The sequence below is a fragment of the Pseudorca crassidens genome, chromosome 17 (genome assembly GCF_039906515.1).
Source record: "Pseudorca crassidens isolate mPseCra1 chromosome 17, mPseCra1.hap1, whole genome shotgun sequence".
Taxonomy (NCBI): domain Eukaryota; kingdom Metazoa; phylum Chordata; class Mammalia; order Artiodactyla; family Delphinidae; genus Pseudorca; species Pseudorca crassidens.
Genome location: NC_090312.1, coordinates 3,298,484 through 3,320,761, shown reverse-complemented (window position 1 = coordinate 3,320,761; position 22,278 = coordinate 3,298,484). Strand labels below are relative to the sequence as shown.

The following is a 22,278-nucleotide window of genomic DNA, read 5'->3' as shown; positions in this document are numbered from 1 at the left end:
GAAAGCTATGAAGGCCACTGAACTGCATGTCAGTGACCTGCTGGGGGCACCCGCTTGGCTGGGGGGAGCGGGAGGCGAGGGGGAGGGTGTTGAGAAGCACACACCGGATGGCCAGTGGGGGCCTCAGGAACACCGAGAGGGCCTCCAGTGGTGGGAAGGGCTTTCCCATCCAAGCACGAGATTCCCAAGGTCATGCTCCAGCTATGATGCCATCGAAAACACTCCCATCTTCTGGTCGGTTCTCTGTGATCCTGGGTTTCTGAGGGAGGACACGTGGCCTGTGGACACGTCCGACATGGACAGGCACCGCTGCTCCTTGGACACAAACCACAACCTACAAAGTACCACCAGCAACGGACGGGGCAAGACCAGAGGCTGTGGTCAAATACATCAAATACCGCTACTCCTTTCAACACACAGGAAATTCAAGTAGTTTATTTAAAAACTGCTTAACTTCATCTTGAAATATATGTTTGCTTTAGAATGATCATATTGCAGCATGATTCTCATGCATTTTAAAGTACTTTATTTAAAAAAACATCAACTTGAGGCAGCGAAGTATTACCATCCTCTCTCACTTTATCCGGGTAATGGGCGGGAGGCCTCCCTTCTTTCTCCTGAGATCAGTAAACCTAGACTGACCGTTCCAAAGAAGAAAAGCGGCAACTGCTTAGTTATAAAGAGAGTGTGGTTTGAAAAGCATTTCCAAACAGATGCAGCATGTGACGACCGTGCTTCCCCGGGGCCCGAGTTTGGTTCTCCGCTGAAACTAGAAACACCGCGCCGAGTTGACCCGTGGACTGGACCTTCCTTCCGTCCCAAGACCCACTTCTTCACCGTGAGGTGGCTCCGATTCCAGTGGCCAGCGGGGTGAGCAGGCGCAGAGGTCAGAAGGGTGCAGAGTGTCCGGCGTGTGGGCCTGGTGGTGGGGCGCCAGAGGCAGAGCCACACCGGGAGCTCTGCCCTCGTGATTTCCCGCACAAATGGTTTACAGACAAATCAAAGTGCAACACAAGAATCAGAGCCTCTCCAGGGAGCTTCGGACAGGACGACGGGCAGGAGGGCTGGGCACGGGCAGCCACACACAGGTAGGCCCGCAGGCAGGGGCAGGTCTGCTAGTTCAAGGGCTACCCCGGCGCTGGCAGCCCATCCCAGCCTGCTGGGCGGGGGGTCTGGAATTGGCCCTTGTGAATTGCCCTGGTCACCCCACGAGAACCCGGGGGCCTTGCCTCCTCCTGGCTTTGGTGTCACTACTACTGTTGCCCGCCGCCCACGAACAGGGCTGCCCGGGCACAATGCGGCAGACTCTGAGGAAAACAGGAGATAGATGCTGTTCTTCCAAGAAAACCACAGTTTCGGGGAAAAAAAAAAAAAAGAAGAAAAAAAAATTTTTTTTCCTAAAGTAATCATAGAGAAAAATACTCTCCAATAGCTGCAGCACCAACAAAATGTGATGAGATCTGACTGAACGTCCAAATACCTGTAGGCATCCACAGGGAAAAAAATTTGATAAAAATGTTTTAGTCACTGACTACATGACTGCTATCTGAAGAATTCAGATAAGATATAGCAAAATACATCAGATATTTTTTGTTTTCAATTATAACTTTAGAAATGCAAAATCCTTATGTTTTTCTAAATCACTTATGGTCTATATGTTGTAAATCTGGTTTATACTTTTAAACCATGCAGAATAATATACCTGCAGAGTAAAAGACAAAGTTGAAATTAAAAGATCCTTTTCAATTAAAAAAAAAGATTTCAAATGATTCTTTTTAATTGTGGGAAAAGTAATTAACGTGGTATTTTTGCCCAGTGGCGCAAAGCTACCCTACAACTACCGAGCCTCCACTCTGGTTTGCGCTGCCGCTAAGGCCACAGCAGCCAGCCTGCAGGGGCGGTGTCCCCCGCCCTCCCCGCCTCCCTGCCCACCCTGGAATGTGTGTGCACGGGGCGCGGCTCAGACCATCGACTGGGTCTCCGCGAGCCGCTGCGGGCCCTCCTTCCGGGACAGCTTCAGGACCGTGGGCTTCTCGATGCTGCTGCTCCCGCCTTCGCCCAGAGCCTGGGAAGACAGGCCCTTCTGCTCTTCCTTGGCCTCTTCAGACCCCTCTGGGTAGATGACCAGGAAGGTGGCCGTCAGGAAGCCCAGGAAAGAGCCCACAGAGGCCACCATAGGGATGACGCGCACAGTCCCGACCGCATCGACCACGCTGCCCAGGGCGGAGGCCACCAGGATCTGGGAGATATAGACCTGGCAGGAGAGGATGGCACAGTCTATGCCAAAGCCACGCTTGGAGTTCCCGGGGCTGTGGTGAACGTACTGCAAGAGAGGAGGACACAGGCGTGAGGGCCGGGGGGTCAAGCTGTCGATCATCCTTCCCAGGGTTTGAACATTAGCTCAGAAGCCTGGACACAAAACCTGCCTTCCCCTCAGCCTGCCTGTCCCCGTCCTCACCCGACTTCTATCGAACATATAGTACTGGAGGTGCTGGCCATTGCGATAAGGTAAGGAAAATAAATTAAACCTATTAAGAACTGGAGTATACATATAGCTGACTCACTTTGTTATACAGCAGAAACTAACACACCATTGTGAAGCAATTATACTCCAATAAAGATGTTTGAAAAAAAAGAACTGGAGGGGCTTCCCTGGTGGCGCAGTGGTTAAGAATCTGCCCGCCAATGCAGAGGACACGGGTTCGAGCCCTGGTCCGGGAAGATCCCACATGCCGCGGTGCAACTAAGCCCGTGTGCCACAACTACTGAGCCTGCGCTCTAGAGCCCGCGAGCCGCAACTACTGAGCCTGCGTGCCGCAACTACTGAAGCCCGCGCGCCAAAGCCCGTGCTCCATGACGAGAAGCCACAGCAATGAAACCCAAGGACTGCAACAAAGAGTAACCCCCTCTCGCCGCAGCTAGAAAAGGCCTGCGTGCAGCAATGAAGACCCAACGCAGCCCAAAATAAATAAATTCATTTAAAAAGAAATACAAATGAGAAACATAAGTATTGTCTTTAAGAAGAATTGGAAAGCAAGAAATAAAGCTCATTATCCATGGATGATGTGATTGTGTATGCAGAAAGCCCAGAAAAATCTATAAATATACTACAACAATTAATAGAATACACCATACTTAGGGAATATCATAAAGGCTCAATACTATAAACTTGGAACTCTCTCTAAATTGATATATGTAATCAGTATGTTTCCAATTAAAAAAAACCCCAGAAGCTTATTCTAACGTTTAAATGGTCAAGAATACCCAAGACAATCTTGAAGAACCAAGTTGAAGAACTTATACTACGAGGTTTCAGGTCCTATTATAAAACTACTTAAGACAGTGAAGCACCACCTGTCTAAGGACAGACAGACCCATGGAAGAGAACACAGAGATCCCCCCGGACAGACACCTGACTTATGACGATCACGGCACGGCAGTGTGGGGGGGACACTGGGTCACAAGGCCATCCCCATCCTTTGTGAGGAAGCCAAAAAGTTCTGATCTACCTGAGACCACACACACGAAGTCCACCCCAGGTAGGCCACAGGCCGAGGGTGCGAGTGCGAGGGAAGACGTGAGCAGGAATGTCCCATGCAGCAGGGCTGGTGAGAACCCCAGAGCCGCCCACAGCTGCTGACCCTGCCCCAGGACCTCACCCACCAGCTCCCCATGCCCCCACCGGCCACGCACCTCCTTAATGTCGTGGTACTGCCCGAGCAGGGCGTAGGGGCAGTAGGAGATGCTCATGGAGACGACGCCCATGGTGCTGATCATGATCATGGCCACGTAGACGTTGGCGAACATGGCCATCACGGCTGTGCCGATGGAGAAGCCCAGCGTTCCCAGCACGTAGATGATCCTGATGCTCAGGTCGTAGTTGTCCAGGTACTTCTGTAGCAGGGCTGCAGAGAGACAGGCCAGCACGGTGACTGCCAGGCACCGCCCACGTGCTACCCTCCCTCTACCGCCGCGCTCAGCCCGGCCCAGGAGCAGGCGGCCGCCCCTCTTCTCTGCCCGCCAGGCCACCACATGGTGCTCCCGAACGGGCCACAGCTCACCGTGCCCCACTCGGCTGCCGGGGGCTCCGCACCGCAGAAGGAAGGCGGAGCTCTTGGTCCCAGACCCCATGACCTGGTGCTGTCCTGCAGCTCCCTGGGGCCTCCCTACCCTGCAAGGTCAGGCCTTCCTGATCCTTCCACCAGTCCAGGCCCACTCGGCACCCTCTTGGGCCCTGTGCCTGGTCCTGCCTCGAAGACCGAGCTGTTGCTGGTTTTCCTCGCGAGCACCCACCCCCTCTGGGTCTGGAAGGACTCACCCTTCCAGACTCCTGCTCACCCTTCCTGACCCAGCTCTCCCGAGAAGTCCTCTATTAAAGCATCGACAGCACTATGACCGTCATGAAGGCTGCCCGCTGCCCCTGGCTGTTATCTTGGTCATCCTCAGGTAAGAGCACAGGCAGGGGGCCCGGCCCAGGCTCAGCCAGGAGACCCCTAACTGCGGCTCTGCCTCGTTTCCAGAAGCTGTGCCAGCATGTCGCTCCCGGGACTGAAGCCTGTCACTCCCACCCCCTATCCTCCAGGACACAGCTGACCCCAGGGAAAGGCTGCTTGTCTCCTCCAGCCACCCTGACCTCCGGCAGGGCCCAAACATACCGTATGCGCTCAGGCAGGACCCAGGATGCCTGCCTCACCTCCCCCTGGCTGAGGGCACAGCTCCTGCAGTGCCGCCACCCCCTGAGCCATGGTCAGACCCCTCCCCGAGGAGCCTGGGCAGGCGCCTGCCCAGAGGACAGCCCACGGCGGGTCTCAGGACACCGGTTCCCAGTATCAGGCTAAGGTGGCTTATTCCCAAGGTGAGGATGAGTGGATTTCTATGCTGCTGTCCCTGAGGGGTGGCCCTGTCTGGTCAGGGCCCGCCATCCACAGAGCAGGATGCCCGTCGGTCTTTCCAGTCATGGAGCACGTCCAGACAAACGGCTCACCTGACTGGGGGCCGCTTACCCGAGCAAGTCGCACCGGTGGCCGCGTAGATGACCAAGCCCCAGCAGCCCATCTTCACGCCCGCGTTGTAGGCCTGCCATGCAGTCGAGTTGGATGGAGCCTGTTGCAGAAACGAGACTGGGGTTCAGGGGGTGGGGACAGAGTGCTGTACCTCTGGGCAAAGGAGGTCACTGACGTGGAAATTTACATCTCGGCTGCAGGCAAGCCGTGCAGCACTGTGGTAGCACCGCACGGAGGAAGGAGCAGCCGTGGCCTAGGCCGGGACCTGTGGCAGATCGTCTGCACCCCCCAGCCTCGCTCCTGCCCCGCCTCTGGCAGATGCGACCTACAGCTCCTGCCTCTGCCCTCTTGGAGCCCAGAGGCCGCGTGAAGCAGCTCAGACAGTACAGGACGGTGAGGACCACGTGGGGCGGGAAGGCCTGAGTCTGCGCTGGGACCATCTCAGACCTCCCAGCCCGACTCTGGGCGACACGGGCACAGGTGCAAGTCAGCTGACGCCACGGGGACTAGGACCCATGCCCAGCTGGCCCGGCCACAAGCCAACACATCGCTGCTTTAACCCTCTGTGCACGGCGTCTGTGCACGGCATCTGTACGCGGCGGGAGTGGGCCTTCCTGCCTCTGGCTCCTCGGCGCTCCGGTACTTGCCGAAGCCTGCCGTTTGCTCGCCGCGGACCCCAGTGTGAATGCCCTCTCGGGCACACATGACGATTCCCGACCGTGTCAGCAGGGCTGCACGCTGGCTGGCGGCCCACCATGCACCCCTGCAGCTTTGGGGGCGGCCTGCTGGGCGCCAGGGAACCAGGCTGTCACCACAACCAGGCTCCGCCCCCCCCAAGTGCCCGGGCGCTCACCTTGGGGTCCCCCTCAAAGATGACCTGGCCCATGAAGTCGGTGTAGAACACGGCCTCAGCGATGACGGAGAACCAGGTGAGCAGGTGGCAGAGGCAGAGCCGCACCAGCTCCTGGGGCATCTTCAGCATGGACAGCCAGAGCAGCCGGACAGTGGTCTCGCCCTCGCCCTCCTCGCTCTCTGTGTCCCCGCTGGACGTGGTGGCCCCGCTCTGGTTGCGGCGGCGGCAGCGCTGCCGCTGCCGCTTCTGCAGGTCGTACAGGTCGCTCATGCTGCGCGAGGGCTTGATCAGGACCACGGCGTTGGCGCGCCGGTAGCGGTAGCGGTGGGACCCGGTCTTGCCGTAGTAGGAGAAGGTGCTGGAGGCCTGCCGGCGGAACATGTGCCGACGCCGACGCCCGGAGCCCGCCGTGGCCGTGGGCTTCACGTCCACCCGGCTGCAGCCGCCGAGGCCGCCGTGGGGTGGGGAGCTGCCTCCGTTGGGGAGCCCAGCCGTGCTCAGGTGGTTCTCCAGCAGGGTCTCGTCCTCCCCGGCGGGTTCGCAGAGCAGCGGGGGCAGGCGGGGCGGCCGGGCCCGGGCGAGCTCCTGGCTGGTGCTGCAGGGAGTGCCAGGGTAGGAGGCGTCGTGGAAGATGGATGGCTCAATGTCGTGCAAGAAGAGCAGCTCGGGCTCCAGGCCCAGCGCGGCGTCCGGCACGTGCAGCACCGAGTCGCTCTTGCTGCGCACGATGCCCGCGTCCAGGTAGTCCAGGGCCAGCTCGTGCGCTGACTGCACCTCGTCCGGGAACAGGGCACCGCCGTCCAGGGCGCTGGCACGGGGGCCGGGGGCCGGGGCCTCGGCCGCGTCCACGCTGCGCTCCTGCTGGGGGCCATACTGCTCCTCGTCGATGCTGAACAGGTGCAGGGCCACCGACACCGAGAACACAATGGCCGCGAAGAAGAAGAGCACCTCGTTCTGCGTCCGGAACCAGGAGCCCAAGAAGGTCTGGGTCCAGTCCAGTCCCCCCAGCACGTAGCCGATGGCCCCGCCAAGGCCTGAGGGAAGGGGAAGGGTGGTAGTGAGCGGCGAGCCGAGCCAGGGGGAACCCAGACGGGAGTTCAACACCCCCATTACACACACACGCACACATACACGCGCACACACACATGGGTCCACACACACACACATGGGTCCACACACACACACACGGGTCCACACACACACACACACACGGGTCCACACACACACACACACACACACACACACACACACACACACACACACACACACACACTGGGGTCCAGGGCCGCCACTCAGAGAAAACGGGAGGAACAAGGACATGAGGAACGACACCTGAGCCCGGGTTCGGAATCCTGACCTGACAGGTTCCTGCTTCATGAATTGGGACAGAAACGGGCGCCTGCCCGCCCGGGGAATGCTCTCCGCGCTCCCCGCCATCCCCTGAACTCACATTCCCACATTCCCGTCGGATGGGAAAGCTGCCCGACTGCAGGGGGCGGCCAGCACAGGGCCCTGGACTGGGGCCGCCCGGCTAGCATGTCCCCCACCCCCAGACCACAGTCACCTGGCCCTGCCAGGAGCTCAGCTCACTGCCTCGCCCACCAGCGTCTGAGACAAAAAAGCCTCACGCGGAGGCCATGGGAGCAGCCTCCACCAGCCCTGCCGACCTCAGACGAGCCGGGTAAGGACCGGGGTGCGGCGAACGGGGGGCCGGGGCCTGGGGACGGGCGGGGCAGGGCGCGCTCACCGGCAGAGAAGGCATGGATGTTGAGGGCCATGTCCTGCTCCTCACTGTCCGCCACGTCCAGCAGGTAGGCGCGGATGGGCCCCTCGGTGGCGTCAGCGCTGAAATCCAGGACCACCACCCCCAGCACCGTGAGGACGATGCCAATGGGCTGCCGGGTGGGGACATCGCCGAGGGACAGACCTGACAGGGCACAAAGGAGCAGCCGATCTCAGCCCAGTCGCAGGCAGTGACCTCCCGGGGAGACAGCGGCCTCCCGCCCCAGCCCGAAGGGCACGTGCTCCTCGGCACAGCCTCTCCTTACGGAAGGAGAGTTTTGTCTTTCCTGGCTCTGGGAAGGAGGCTGTGAGCCGTAATCACGCACCTGCCTCAGGTGAGTCTGGCCCTGAACCCAGAGACCAACCTGCTCCCCTGACAGCTGAGCTAAAGCTGGTTTTACTGGATTCACCGCCGTGGGACCGAGGGGCACTCTGTGCACAAAAGTGATGAGGGGGCACTGGGCTCATGGTCTGGAACCCAGGACCAGCCCCTGAGCTCTGCAGATGAGGCGGGTCTCAGACACACCCTCCCTGCTTGAGGGCAGGGGACCTGCTGGCTACCTGGACCCGGCAATGCCCGGGAGCAACACAGGTGCAGCAAGACAGAGGGCACCAGGCCGGAGCTCCGAGCCGCTGCGTTTGGGCCACAGCGGGCCGGGTCCACCTGCACACACAGGTCCTCGAGAAAGCCGCAACAGGCCCTCTAAACTGTGTCCGCTGGTGCCAGGAGGGCGGCACCCCCGGACTCCTGATCCGGGGGCATCTGGATGGAGGGGAGGTGGGTGGGCGCTCAGCTCAGGGAGGCCTTCCTCGGCCGCCCCCACCAAGCTGGCACTAAGCTCGCCCCAGGCGGCCTCACGCAGGCAGCCTCTGAGCAGCTGAGCAAAGTTTTCTTTCTGCGCCGCCCTCCCCAGTTCCTGAGCCTCCTAGCATCAGTGACCCCCGCCTGAACCGATGCGGACTCGGGGCAGGCTCGCCTATGTCAGAACACGGATCAAGCCTTCGACTTACAAAGTCGTTGCCAGAAAACAGGGTTTTGTTTTTCACCAGTGCTGGCGGTTGCTCTCAAGCAAAAGCTATTTTCCCACATGTAGCTGTTTTACTTGAAAACAAAACAACAACAAAAAGAAGCAAAACAAACCACGAGTACACGAAAGAAACAAACAAAGAAGTATCACACTAGGTCTGGACATTTTCAATACCAAGCCTAAGAAAAGGAGAAAAAAAAAAAGAGAAAAGATAATTTCTGAAATAATGCTGGAAACAGGACGTGGTGTCAGATACGCATTAAAAACAAACGGATCACAACAGGAAACGCTCCCTGAGAACAGGTTCCCACGGCGTTCCCACGTGGGGCCCGTGGCCTGGCCACCGCCCGGGCGCCCAGGGCTCTGCACAGCTGCCCAGTCCGGGACCAGCCGGTCTAAATTCTTTAAACATGCGCATCTTATCGAGTCCCAGGCAGGGCTCTGCAGGACACTCACCGATGGCAGAGCCGTTAAGGAAAAGTGCCACTCCAAAGAGCACGCCCACGCAGAGCACGAGGATGAAAGGCCGCCGGCGGCCCCAGCTTAGGGTGCACCGGTCACTCGCGGAGCCGATGAGGGGGGTGAAGACGAGGCCAAGGATGGGGCTCAGGAACCAGGTGAGGCTGTAGTACTGCTCCGGAAGGCCTGCAACAGACACGCGGGCCGTTACACACGCGGGCGGGCGCGCTGCAGACCGCCTGCCCCAGGCAGCTCGGGCCGCGCGCACACACCCCTACCAGCTAGAGAGCCCCCAGCCAGACGTCCCCACCTGCCAGGCCCGGTGTCTGAAATCAGCCAAAGCCCGACGGTGAAGCATCAGGTGGCCCGAGGCCAGACCTGGGCTGAAGAGCCCGTGTCCTGGAACCTGCCCAGGGCGCACTCGGCAGGCGGGCACACAGCGTACGGTGCAGGGCACAGGACCCAGCGGGCCCGGGCCGCCATGCACACATGGAGAGGCACCTGCAGGGCAGCGGCACGAGGGCAAGACCCTCTCACTCCTCTGGCACTGACCGGGGCCTGGGGTCTCAGGGGCTGCTCAACGCCACCCTCGGGAACCAGGCACTGAGCCCGTCAGCCCACAACAAGGCGGGCGGGGGGCTGACGCTCCGCTCCCGGGATCCTGGGCCTCACAGCTGAAATCTAAACCACGAGGGTTTGCAGAGGGTTCTTGCAGCCACGGACGCACTAACTGACCCCAGCAGTGGGCTTCTGAGCGGCTACCGAGGGGCGGCAAGAGGGGCGGCCTCAGTGTGTGTCCAGCTGGAACCAGGGGGCTGTGTCCGGCGCTTAATCCTCCTAACTGCCCAGGGAGGCAGGGATCACTGTATCCATATCACAGACGGGAAATCTGAAGCTCAGAGAGGCTTAGCTAGGCAATCTGCCCTGGGTCACAGAGCGAAAAAGTAGGAGCCTAGGACTTAAACCCAGGGCTGCCTGATTTCGAAGTCTATGTACCCCCCACCCCACTCTACATGCTTCCTCCCTATAACACAAACCCAACGCCCATCGCCACTGGAACAACGAGAAACTGAGTCTGTCTCATTCATACGCAGGACAACACGGCAGAATCCTGCACATGCTGGGTGCACAAGGGCACACACTGTGGATTCCATTTACAGGATGTCCAACGGGGCCAAAGGAGTGTCTGCTGGCAGAAGCCAGGGTGCTGGTCGCCCGGGGGAGGGGCAGGGGCTTCGGGCTGGTGTGTTCTGACCTTGATCTGGATGGGGGTCCCTGGTGACAGCTCACCCAGCTGGAGACTTGGACCATGCACCTTCTCTGTGTGTCATACTTCAGTGAAGAGTTTACATAAAAAAAATAAAAGCGTGCCTTGGCACCCCAGCGATTGTTAGCTAATGTCTTACACCACCAAAGGCCCTGAGAAACGGAATATTGTGCTGAACTACTAGGAAAAATAAACTGTGTAGGAGGAGGAAATCGTTTTCAAAGGAGGAGGGAAGCACCTTTCAAAATCGTTGCTAACGTGCCCATTAAAATATTTATGCATTCAGCCTAGAATTCAAGGTGTCAGCCTCGACCTTTACACCACACAGAACCTTAGGAAGGGCGAATTCTGTTCCTGATTCAAGTCAGCAGAACGCACTGGTGTTTCAGGAAATGAGAAGCTCGCCGAGTGTGCTCTGCTGACAAGCGGTGGTTTACATGGTAGGCCCGGGTCTTCGGCGTTCACTGTCAAAGTCAGGCACTGGGGAAACGACAGCGGTACCGGCCACATCGGCCGCGGCGACACTTCCTATGCTCAAGAACGCACAGTGTCGAAGCATCAGGCTTCTCAAAAACAGCTCCCTCACAAAACCATTTAGCGCGTGTGGTGTAGTCGGTTTCAGAGAGAAAGGAAAGCATTTTTACCCCAATGGACAGACTCTTAACTATTGTTGGGTTTTTCAAATGTCACAACTTTACTAATGAACGGTGACTAGCTTGGTGACGGGGCTCCGTGCAGAGCTGCAGCACGCATGCACTTGCGCACACGCAGGCACGTGTGCCTGCCGTCTCCCCTGGGGGCCTGGCCCTCCTGCTTCAGGCACAAGGAAGTGTTCTGGGCTTCTGCACCTGCTGACTCTCACCTCCCTACCTGGTACCTCTTAGAACTCTGACGGGTCACCCACCCAGGAGGCTCCCACTCACCAGGGCTCACCACCACTGCTGTAAGTCCACAGCTGCTGAACCACCTGTATGCGATCCCAAGAGACGGGCATCTCTGAGGGTGGAGACCCACAGAGGTACCAACAACAGTTGAACTGAACCAAACCCGAGGTGCCCCTGCAGCGGGGTCAGCCTGAAGACCCCAACCACCGACCTCTGACCCTGCGCACTGCTGCTGGCCAGCCCCCAGCCCGGGTCTGATCTTCAGCTGTGGTTGGCCACCCCACCCCCCGATGCCTTCACCCGCCAGGCCTACCATCTGCCCCAGGCCACCTTCCCCACCCCCAGCCAGCCCACCACACACATGCCTCCTGGCATCAGTCATCTTGGCTCCCGGTGCCGAACGCACTCAGCACTGTCCAGGAGCAGGGAGACTGGGCTCACAGCACCCCTGGGGCCGGCTGTGCTTGCTATGCAGGGGGGGAGCGGTGGTTCCTGGCCTCGGCAGCTTCCAGTCCCAGGGAGACGGGCATCAGCAAACTCACCAGGCGACAAGCATCTCAGGGTGACCCGTGGCGCTTCAGGGACTGAGGGGTCGGGAGGGCAGCACCCTTGAGTCTGAGGGAGAGAAGCGGATGGGGTGCCGGGCGGCGGGGGCAGAGGGGGTGGGTGTTTCTCTGGCCATGGCAGGTGGAGCTCTTTACAGAGCAGAAGGCCCTGCGAGCCCGGCCGGGCCTCTCACAGGGGACAAGGGACGGGAGTTGCGGGACCTGCAGCATCATCCGTCGCACCTGCCCGGGTGTCGGGGACACGGGAGGAGTCAGCACTGGATCCCTCCTGGCACCTCGGCTCGGCGTGGCCGGAGGGAGGCTGCTGGGCAGGGCGGCCAGCAGGGCCCCACTGTCATCCCAACGCTGCCCAGAGGACAGGTGTTCGTTCCAACCCGTCTCCTTCTCAAGGTCAATGCTCTGGAACACGACTGAGCAACTCTGTGGCCCCATTTTGTTAAGAAGGTTGCTACGTTTTTTAATGGTCGAAAAAGATCAAAGTAAGCACATTTCCTGACATGTAAAAAGTGTCTGTAAATAAAGTTTTATTGGAACGAGGCCACACTTGTCCGCTGATGAACGGCTGCTTTGAGCTCCATGGCAGAGCTTGGAGCTGCTGCAGACACGCGGCCAGAGCGCCAGGAACATTCACTCTGGCCCCAACAGGAACCGCCTGCCAACCCCTGCTCTAGATGCAGCGCGGTTGTGTGTCGTCCAGGGTTTGTCCGTCTCCTGAGTTGTGCTCAGTCGGCCCTATTACTGAGGAAAGAGGGGTGTGAAATTTCCCAACAATGACCGCGAATGACTGTTGGATTCTGCCTGTCCTTGCCTCACCCGTGTCTTAGGCTCTGTTCCTCAGAAGCACAGGCACCTCACTCCTGAGCCCACCCTTCCGTCCTGTGAGCTGCCCTCTGTACCCCCAGCAGTGCTTCGTCTGTATCTGAAGCCCCCTTTATCTGGGCTTAATACTCCCCCCAGCCGACTCAGGCTGCCTGTTCCCACCTTTTCACCTCAACCCTCTGCGTCAGTCACGGTGTTTTACAAGAAGATGGGCAGGTCTTGCTCTTCCACCCACTCTGGTGTGTCTCCTCGCTGGCGTGTTTCGTCACTTGCGTTTCGAGTAGCTGCTCGCGTGGGTGACGTCAGGGCTGCCGTTTTGCTACCTGCTTCCTGTCTGCCCCCTCCTGGGGTCTCCGTTCCTCTTGTTCCTGCCTTCTTTTGGTTAACTATTTCTCCACCTTCCATTTTAATTTACACGTGGGCATTTTAGCATCATTTTGTAGTGCCTGCTCTAGAGACTGCCTTACATGTCAGCTTTCAGTCTATTAGTGGATATCGTTCACATCACATAAGAAATTAGTGACTGTCTGTGCCCGTTGACCCCAAGCCCCTTTACGTTGAAGCTGGAACATACGTTTCACGTGCAGACACGATAAACCCCACGCTGTGCTGTGAGTTTTACCTGAAACAGTCATTCATTTTAGAAGAATTAATAGGAAGCTGGTCTTTTATCTTTACCACCCGTCTTACCATTTCCGTACCCTTCCTTCTTCCTCCTCGAGGTCCCAGTGTCCGTGTGCTATCACTTCTCTTCAGCCTGAAGAGCTGTTTTTGGCTTCTTCAGCATTTCCTACAGAGTCTGCTGATGACAAATGCTCTTAGAATTTACCTAAATTCTCTCGACTTCACTTTTTGTTCCTAATGGATATTTTTGCTGGATACAGAACTCTGGGTCAACTCCTCTCCCCGCCAGAACTTGAAGGCACGGTTCCACTGTCTTCTGAGGAGGCTGTAGCCCACATGACTACATACACATCTTTTCTTCCTCTGGTGCCTCGAGATTTCCCCTGTTGCTGCTTTTCAGCAGTTTGACCATGGTGAGCCTAAGCGAGGCTCTCTTTACGTTCATCCTGCTTCACGAAGCTGTAGATATAAGCTTCCACCAAACTTAGGAGGTTTTCAGTTATTTCTTACTTCACATTTTGATGCCCCGTTCTCTTTCCTCTCTTCCGGGGCTCCAATTACACGTATATCAGACACTGTCCCACTGCTTCCTGAAGCTCTGCTCATTTCTTTCTTCAACCTTTGTTCTCTCTGTTCTTCATGTTAAGTCATTTCTACAGACCAATTTCTTAGTGCACTGAATCTTCTCTCATCCCTAAGGTTAATTTTTATTTCAGATACTGCATTTTTCAATTCCAGATTTTTAAATAGCTTCTATTTCTCTGTTGAGATCTTCTACTCTCCACCTGGAGCCTGTTTTCCTTTATGCCCCCGAGCAGAGTCAGAACGTGTCTGATGATTCCAACACAAGTCATCATATTGGGGTCAGGTGCCTTGTGGCGTTTTCTCTGGAGTGAAGGTCATGTTTTCCGTTTTCTTTTCTCCCCAAATGCCTAATAGTATTGAGTTGTAGCGTAGACATTATAAAACGATGTGTGGCAGAGACTATATTCTGTTACATTCCTCTGATGAACAATGATGTATTTCCCCCACACACAAAGGTCAATAACTGGACTTTGATGAATAATTCTGGTAAAAGCGTTTCTGCACAGATACGCAGGTATAAAACACATATAAAAAATGAACACAAAGATTCCTTCTCTCCTTAAGTACGTCTTAGAACAGCCATGACTGAGTTTAACTTGATATGTATTTCAGAGCTTAAAAACCCAAGAAATTAATAACAAATTTTTGCAGCTTAACTTGAGGCACATGCGTTTATTGTCCTGACACTGGAAATACTTTCTTGACATTTGATTTGATACTCTTATTGGTTAAGCTTTTGCCTTTTAGAAGTTTTCCTAGGAGAAAATACAAGAAAAAAGTATCTATCCAGATTACCCATCACTCTTTGAACATTACTTAGGAATAACGTGATCTTAAAATACGTCAATTTTGAAAAACACTGACAAAATGCTGGACTGTTATCCTTATATTCAGGATCTCTGTTTTGAAAAAGAAATGAGTATAAAAAAGTAATTTTGTCCTGACATTGGTGGGATGAGATACATTCGTACTGTTCACAAATCCAGCACATAAGAGTGTCTGTTTTAAATGAGATCAACACTAATACATAACAAGAAGTAGAGAAGCCAACTTTAGGAGACGCACTCATCCTACCCAGTCCCTCTCGGGTTTTACCACCGTTGATACTTTTGTTTTAACAAACAATTAACTTGGCTGGACTCGGACTCAAAACCGTCTCCCTGCTTTTTTAGCTTTAGCAAAAATCTGTCCCATTTCAGGAATTGCCAAGAGATACGAGCAGAGATGACACATGGGATTAGGGGTTCCCCAGCTCCCACTCTGCCCTTGGGTTCGGGTACCCAGCTGTGTTTTAGCCCCTCTGGGCGGCATCATGTGAGGCCAATCTTCAGGGCAAAAGCCATAAAACACAACGAGAAGCTCACCGGGTGCCCGGCCTTCTACTCTGGCTGCTCTCTAGTGCTGACAGGCACTAGAGGGGAAACTGCACGGATAAAACTGTTCCTTGAAGATTCGGCCTCTTAGCTGGAGGGGCACAGACAGTGGCCAAGTGCCTGCTGCTGGCCATGGGCTCATTACCACAGTGGCGACCATGTGCTGAGAGGGGCTACAGGGCCTGGTCACAAGAGAACTGCTTGTCCACACTCTCTCTCTCTCTGGCCTACACAAACATTCTGTGAACGTCTGTGAGCTGCAAGGCTCTGCGTCAGACGGGAGCAACTGAAGACGGACCACAGAGGACACAGGGAGTGCCTGGGAGACGTGCCCCGGCCCCAGCTCGCCCTTGGCTGCTAAGTGCCCACCGCCCACCCCTGACTGACCGGGCCGGCAAATGTAGGACCCACAGGGTCTGGCCGATGGAAAGCCTGTGCTCTTCCCAAGTACACGCTACGACATGGACATGCGTGGAGAGGCTGGCCATGCAAGGCGACAGAGAAAGCCATCTTCACCGAAGGCGTCCCCTGGAAACCCGGGCTTCTCGCCCCTCCCTGGGAGGGAGCACGGCGTGAGCAGTCTGCACTGCCCCGGGACCGCGACAGGAGCCCAAAGGGCCCTCACGTGGCAGCTCACGCTTCAGCACCCGACAGGCTGACCCACTGCCGGTTCCCCTCGGGCAGCGGCATTTACATTCCCGGGGCCCCTGTGCCTGCTGGCCGTCGTGTGTGTACTTTGCCCAAGGAGCTGCTGCGCTGAGGACACTGCCCTGCCCGGGTTAAGAGCGCGGCTCAGCCCGCACGCAGTTTCTGAGGTTCAAGTGCGCGTCACCAGAGTCAGACTCCATTCCATATGACTCTGCTCGGGCTGCAGTGCCCGCCCGCTCCCCCCAAAAGGCTCCTTTGCACCGAGCTGTGCCCTGTGCTAAGTTTGATGAAGGTGGCCTTTCGGGGCAGGGCTGTCGGGGGAGCCTGTGCTCTGCGGCCACATCCCCTTAGACGCAGAGGTGACCTCTGACCCGTGTGACAGTACGAGGGTGAGGTACGAGCTTCACAGATGTAAACTGGCAATTTCTGTCCACCGTCTCTGAAAACACGCACATAACTGAAATTAAAACGGACACGCAATTTAAAGTGACTCTTAGGAACTCATTAGGAAAGTTGTCAAGCTGGGTGCTGGTTAGCAATTCACCCCAAACCTGTGTCCTGCTCGCCCAGAAACACCACCATCACCAGGCTTCTCACCACCCAGAGCGCTGGCCGCCTCAAGGGGGAGCTGCAGGGGCTGCAGGTACGTACGGATTACCTGCTTTGCAGGCTCCCCGGAGCCTCGGCCACCTCCACCAGCGCACCGACCCTGAGAGACCGAGGGACATGGCTCGGGGCTGGCAGGGAGTCAGACCCTCGACCCACCTGCCCCTTCAGCTCTGCCCTCCGCCCCCACCAGCTCCAGCCTGTCCTTCCGACAGCCGCCGAGGCAGCTGGGCTGCACCTCCCTCTGGTTAGGGTGCCATCATCGCCCCCCACCCGACCCTGTTCAAACGACTCCTTTCTCATCTCCCGTTCCCTCCACCTACTGCACCCCCGCCCCCACCCCGAAACTGCCCTCAGAGGTCACCAGGCCACCTACCTGCCAACCCAGCTGGCCCTTGTTTATTAGACTTGGCCGGAGGCCCCAGGAGGGTAGAGGGCATTAGCACAAATGCCAGCTCCCGGCACAGAGCCCGGTGAGCATGGGCGCCAGGACCACGTGCTTGCTGCGCGAGACGCTGCCGGGCCCTTCCACTCGCACCCCGTCCTCCTTCCTGCTCAGCACGGGACACCCCACACCCAGGGAAGGCCTCCGTGGAGGGGCAACCGGGCAGAGGCTGCAGGACCAGGAGCAGCTGGTCAGGCCGAGGAGGCAGGAGCGCCCAGGAGGCCCGACTGGACCGACAGCAGCCTCTGTTCTCCTTTGCCTTGTCCCCAGCTCTCCTAAACGTCCCCCTGGGCTGCAGAGGGAGTGCGAACCCACCAGGAGCTGAGTGCTTGGGGTGTGGGGACAGCCGGGGTCACCCCGCGCTGGGCAAGGAAGACAAACACTTCCCATCACGTCCCCAGAGCAGCCCCAGAGGAGCGAGCGAGCCCTGAGAACACAGCCCCAACCCCGTCCGTCCCTGGCGTGGCTGCCGCTGGGATGCCCCGGACACGGCATTTCCCAGCAAGGCTCTAAACACACGCAGCACCGGTGCGTAGTAAATAATTTTTGTTTTCTTCCCGGCAAAAATGAACAACAATGGTGGGACCAGAAAGGCTCCCCGTTCACAGGAAACGCCGAGGGTGTCACCGCTCGCTGAGGGCTGTGTGAGGTCACGGGCGACAGCGGCCACGCTCAGTCACGCGCGCGGCCTCCCATTCAGCACAGCCAGCGGCTTTTTTGATAAACTGGTCCTTCTGGGGGGAGGGGGCCAGGGGACTGGGAAAGCTGCCTATAAATCTTTAACAAAAGATCTGAAATGGGAATAGGAACTACATTCTTTCTCTCAATAGACAAAGCCTTCCCCATCAAGATATGCTTGTATTCTCAGACAAAACCTTCATGATAACATTAAAGCCATGAGAACCCGCGCTCTGTGGGAACCTTGGCAGCCTGCAGTAACCCGGGATGAACGTAACCAACCCAGCGGGGAACGTGGCACTAAGCAGCCCCCTTGAGGGCCACAGCCGTGAAAAAGCACGGGTCCGGCCGAGGCCCCGGGGCCCAGACGCAGGCATGGTCCCAAGGAAAGCCCCCCGCCGCCTCGAGCAGAGAGGGTCTGCACTGGGCAGCGGGGCAACGCCTCGTCCAGCTGGAGGGAGGGCCACAGAGCTGAAGGAGCCTTCCAGAATTCCAGGAAGGTAGGAAGAAGGATTAAGAAAAAGAAGCTCAGATGCCTGTTCTTGGGTCTCCCCCTTGGAACAGCAACCCCTGGTGTTCCGAGTGCAACTGGCCGGACCCTGTGGGTGTCCGCGGGGGCTCCTGTGCAGCCCAAGCCCCTTCCCAGAGTCCAGGCACTCGCCCCAGGCTGGACCTGGGAGCCCAGAACTGAACACAGATGTCCCTCATCACAGCATTAAAGAGCAGGGATGGGTGCCTGAAGGTGCAGACCCCAGCACCTGGGCCATGCGGGGGCCAGTCCCAGTGACGTCGGGGACAGCAGCGACATCAGTGCCGCGGGGAGAGCCACGTGACGCAGAGTTCGTTCGGTGTATGCGTTAGGTGCTCCCTGCGGGTGGACTCTGGTGCCGAATGAGCTATTTCGCACGGAGAGGCAGTAGTCTGGAAATAGCAGATTCGCACTTACCAAAGGCACCATTAGTCAAATTCCGGAAGGTTCCGAACGGCCTTTCTTCCAGTAAAATAAACATGCTCCAGCCTCTCATGTTGGCCCTGAGGCTGGGCTTAGTCTCTAGGGAGTAGACCGCCAGCCCCACCCGGGGGCTGCCCAGCACCTCGGTGGGAGCACTGGTCCTATGCTGGAACGAGGAGGAGCCTCCAGGGCCCAGCAGGATGCCCTCGGCCAGGTGCACACAGGCACTGAGGCTCTGGGAAACCCGTGGACGCCCCTCCTGCTCTGCTGGGGCCTGGCTGCGGGGCTCCTTCTTCCCGCAGCTCCCAGGAGCACAGCCCACTGCAGACTGGAGCACCGGCCCCTCCCCGCCACCCACCCATCCCACACTCTTCAAAACAGATGCTGCACTAAGCAAGCGTGCCCAGGGCACGGGTGGGGGGAACGAGCCCGCCCCGAGCCCCGCGACGGCCACTCGGCACCCCGGCCCAGGCTGGCCCCTGTGCAAGGCCTGGACACAGTGGCAGCCAAGGTCTCTCCCAACTCTGAGAGTCTGCGACCTGAATTAGGGTCAGGGGGAAAGAACCCAGCCACCACCCTATCTGCTGCGACCCACAGCTCTGGTTTTAATAACAAGTGGGCAGCAACACCCCCAAAGCTCCGGTGGAGCGAGGTTACGGAGCACGCGCTAGGGCGGGGGGACCCCTCCTGCGGACGCCGGCCAACCTCCCTGGTGTGAGTCAGTACTCCCTCCGGCCGACCTCACGGTACCGAAGCGAGGTCAGTGAACCGGGGTTTCAGAGAGCCTCTGCGTGACATCTCCACACGCAGACACAACACACAGAGGTCACCTCCAAGGGCTGGGGACAGTGAAGTGTAGACGGATAGGTAGTTAGGCACGTGAGTGTGTTACCTTCCTCGTCAACGCAATTCACCTGCAAGCGCGTAATTAGTGTTTAAATAATGGATGTGCTCAGCCAAGGACGGACCCAGAGGATTCTGGGAAATTCAGGAGCTGTGGCTCCAGCGCGCCCCGGGCTGCGAGCAGCGCCGCCTTCAGGGTCTGGGCATCATATCCTACCTCCTGAAACGCTATTACACGAAAACTAACAAGTGTCTGGAAACTTAAAAAATTAAATTCTTACTAAACGTTGCTATTACCTTTGTCAATAAAGATCTGGAGTATTTTTTAAAAACCTCTAACCCCATCTCCCTTTATCACATCTCCGCCAAGCGCAGCAGGCGCAGCTCCTGAGGGGCAGGGGCGCTGAGAGCCGAGTTCAAATCCCAGCTCCACCACTGACCTGACTCTGTGGGCGCCTCCTTCCTCACCTGCAAAACTCTGTAAGAGGATGTCACCTGCAGATCCGTGTAGGGATTAGGTCGCTGGAACAGCTGCTGCTGGCATCGTCACCACGGGGTCTGCACACCTCACTTCTAAGAGCGGGAAGCGGGAACCAACACCGTTAGCCCCGCTCTCCTCTCCTCGTTTGCTGCAGACTCAGGCCTGGCCTGCCCTCAAGAAGAGGAGAGGCTCCAATTCTGAGTCTACACTTTCTGGCCATGGACCCCTGGGCAAGCCACCTCCCTTCCTGAGCCCCAGCTCCCTCGGCACAGACGGCCTTGTCCAGGACCCTGGGGAGGACTGACGGATGACAGGCCACATCCCTGGGCCAGCGTGGGAGCCTTATTCACGAGCCCGTTTCGACATTGCCCTTCTGTTAGCACTTAGAGCATCCCTCCACCCCGCCCACCAGAAAAGGGTTCCAGGGGTGGTCAGGGAGTGTGCCAGCTCCACCCTTCCCCTGGTCCTAGACAGCTTGCCTCCAGAACTTTCTCCTCTGCACGGCCACGGCCTCGCCACACTGCAGCGCGGCAGGGCCCCAGAGCTGGTGACGTGGGAAAGCCAGCGGTCGCAGTCTGGCTCCCCGTCCAGCCTCGGCTCTGAGCCTTCCTCCCGGCAGCCGGGCTCTCGGGGCTTCCGTGCCCTGGCCTGCAGTGCTGTCCTGCGTGGCGACCTCGGAACCCGCTGTGAAAGTGGGTGTCCTCCCCTTAAAGCTGGCCTGCCCTCCCCGAGGACAGGGGCTGCAGTGCCCCCGCACGTGTGGCCTCACCGCCAGGGAAGGTGGAACACGTGGGCCAAGAGATGCAGACGACCTGCAAGGGCTGGGCCTGGCCCACCCTGCCCCAGGCCACACCACTGGCGACCACCCCACGCAAAACCAACAGCGTGAGACACCTACCCTGCTCTTCAATTAGGTGGGATGACTAAAATTCATGAGAGGCACGACAGGCCCCATTTATAAGTCATGAGTGTCGGATTACAGGGGGCCCGGCTGGTGCGGCTGGTGCCTGGAAAAGCGCTTCAAACCCAGGTGGTGGCTGGGTCTACACAGACTGCATTTCCGGTCTGGCTGTGGTTAAACCCTGCTTTGCTGTCACAGTCTAGCCCGGAAAACGGTGAAGAAAATGAGGACTTATTCACAGTCCGGAGACTGTGGGGAGGACCCGGGGACCAAAGGCCTTCAGCCAGGCCTGCAACGCAGGGCGGCAGCGAGAGGGGGCAGAGTCAGGCTCCCGGCTGAGGAAGAGAAAGAGCGAGCGGCCCTGCGGAGCTGCTGCTGGGCCCAGAGACCTGCCATCAAAGCAGGCAGCGACACCCCTAATCGTGCTGTGAAATGACAGCAAAATGCAAGGGTGTGTAAGTCTAGAGGGACTTTAAGGACGCATAAATAATTTGGTTGAAACTGATGAAGCCTCACACCCTCTCGCTAGGCTCGCTGCCCCCGCCCCTCCTGAGCGGAGCCTGTGGCCTGACCCTTGGCTGTGCTGACCTTGTGCGGGCCCAGGGGCAGGGCTCTTCCAGCCACGGTCAACAGCACAGCACGCAGGTGCCCAGCCCTGACCGCCTCAAACGGAGGCTTAAACGCTTTCAGTTTCTGCCCGTTTTGCATTGCGTGCTACACACACCTCCACTGCGGATTGCAGATAAAGGTACTTCTAACAATCACTCCCAATTCAACATGATGGGTGGCAGTCCTTCAAGTTTCTTTCTGTGATGTTTCCATCAGTTTACAAGCTGTCAGATACACCCCACATCCTCTCTCCACTTAAACGGGGGGCAAACAACCTACACTCACCCCAAGACAAATGATTCATCTACATACGATTTACGTAATTTACTGATATATGTGTATGTATTTCGTGTAAGATTTAAATAGCTGGGTTTTTAATGACAAAATTACCATCATCTGGGAAATATTTTGCTGGTGGACACATTCTATACGGGTTGCCTTTAAGAGCAAAGAGTAGGACCTACCTGGTGGCACAGTGGTTAAGAATCTGCCTGCCGATGCAGGGGACACGGGTTCAAGCCCTGGTCCGGGAAGATCCCACCTGCTGCGGATCAACTGAGCCCGTACACAACTACTGAGCCTGCACTCTAGAGCCCACGAGCCACAACTACTGAACCCCGTGAGCCTAGAGCCCGTGCTCCGCAACAAGAGAAGCCACCGCAATGAGAAGCCCGCGCACCACAACGAAGAGTAGACCCTGCTCGCCGCGACTAGAGAAAGCCGTGCGCAACAACAAAGACCCAATGCAGCCAAAACATAAATAAATTAATTAATTTAAAAAAAAAAAGACTTCTAAAAACCATTCTTGCTTTACCGCTGCTCGTGTGTGCAATACTGGCCAAGGGCAGAATCGCTCGGGTTTCTCTGTAAAT

At 57.4% G+C, this 22,278-nt stretch overlaps 1 protein-coding gene across 4 annotated transcripts in view; it reads right to left on the bottom strand.

Moving 5' to 3' along the window:
* Positions 1-22,278, bottom strand: part of SLC45A4 (solute carrier family 45 member 4) — a 79,107-nt gene that overhangs the window by 5,230 nt on the left and 51,599 nt on the right. Inside the window, exons 3-8 of one of the 4 annotated variants that reach the window (XM_067712779.1) lie at positions 9,123-9,311; positions 7,604-7,783; positions 5,857-6,890; positions 5,004-5,103; positions 3,694-3,905; positions 408-2,323 (exon numbers count right to left, since the gene is read on the bottom strand). In XM_067712779.1, coding sequence (XP_067568880.1) covers positions 1,961-2,323; positions 3,694-3,905; positions 5,004-5,103; positions 5,857-6,890; positions 7,604-7,783; positions 9,123-9,311 — 2,078 coding nt within the window. In that variant the 3' untranslated portion in view covers positions 408-1,960. Of the gene's footprint in view, positions 1-407; positions 2,324-3,693; positions 3,906-5,003; positions 5,104-5,856; positions 6,891-7,603; positions 7,784-9,122; positions 9,312-22,278 lie in introns of those variants that run through there. The other 3 variants (XM_067712780.1, XM_067712782.1, XM_067712781.1) reach the window with 3 other exon arrangements.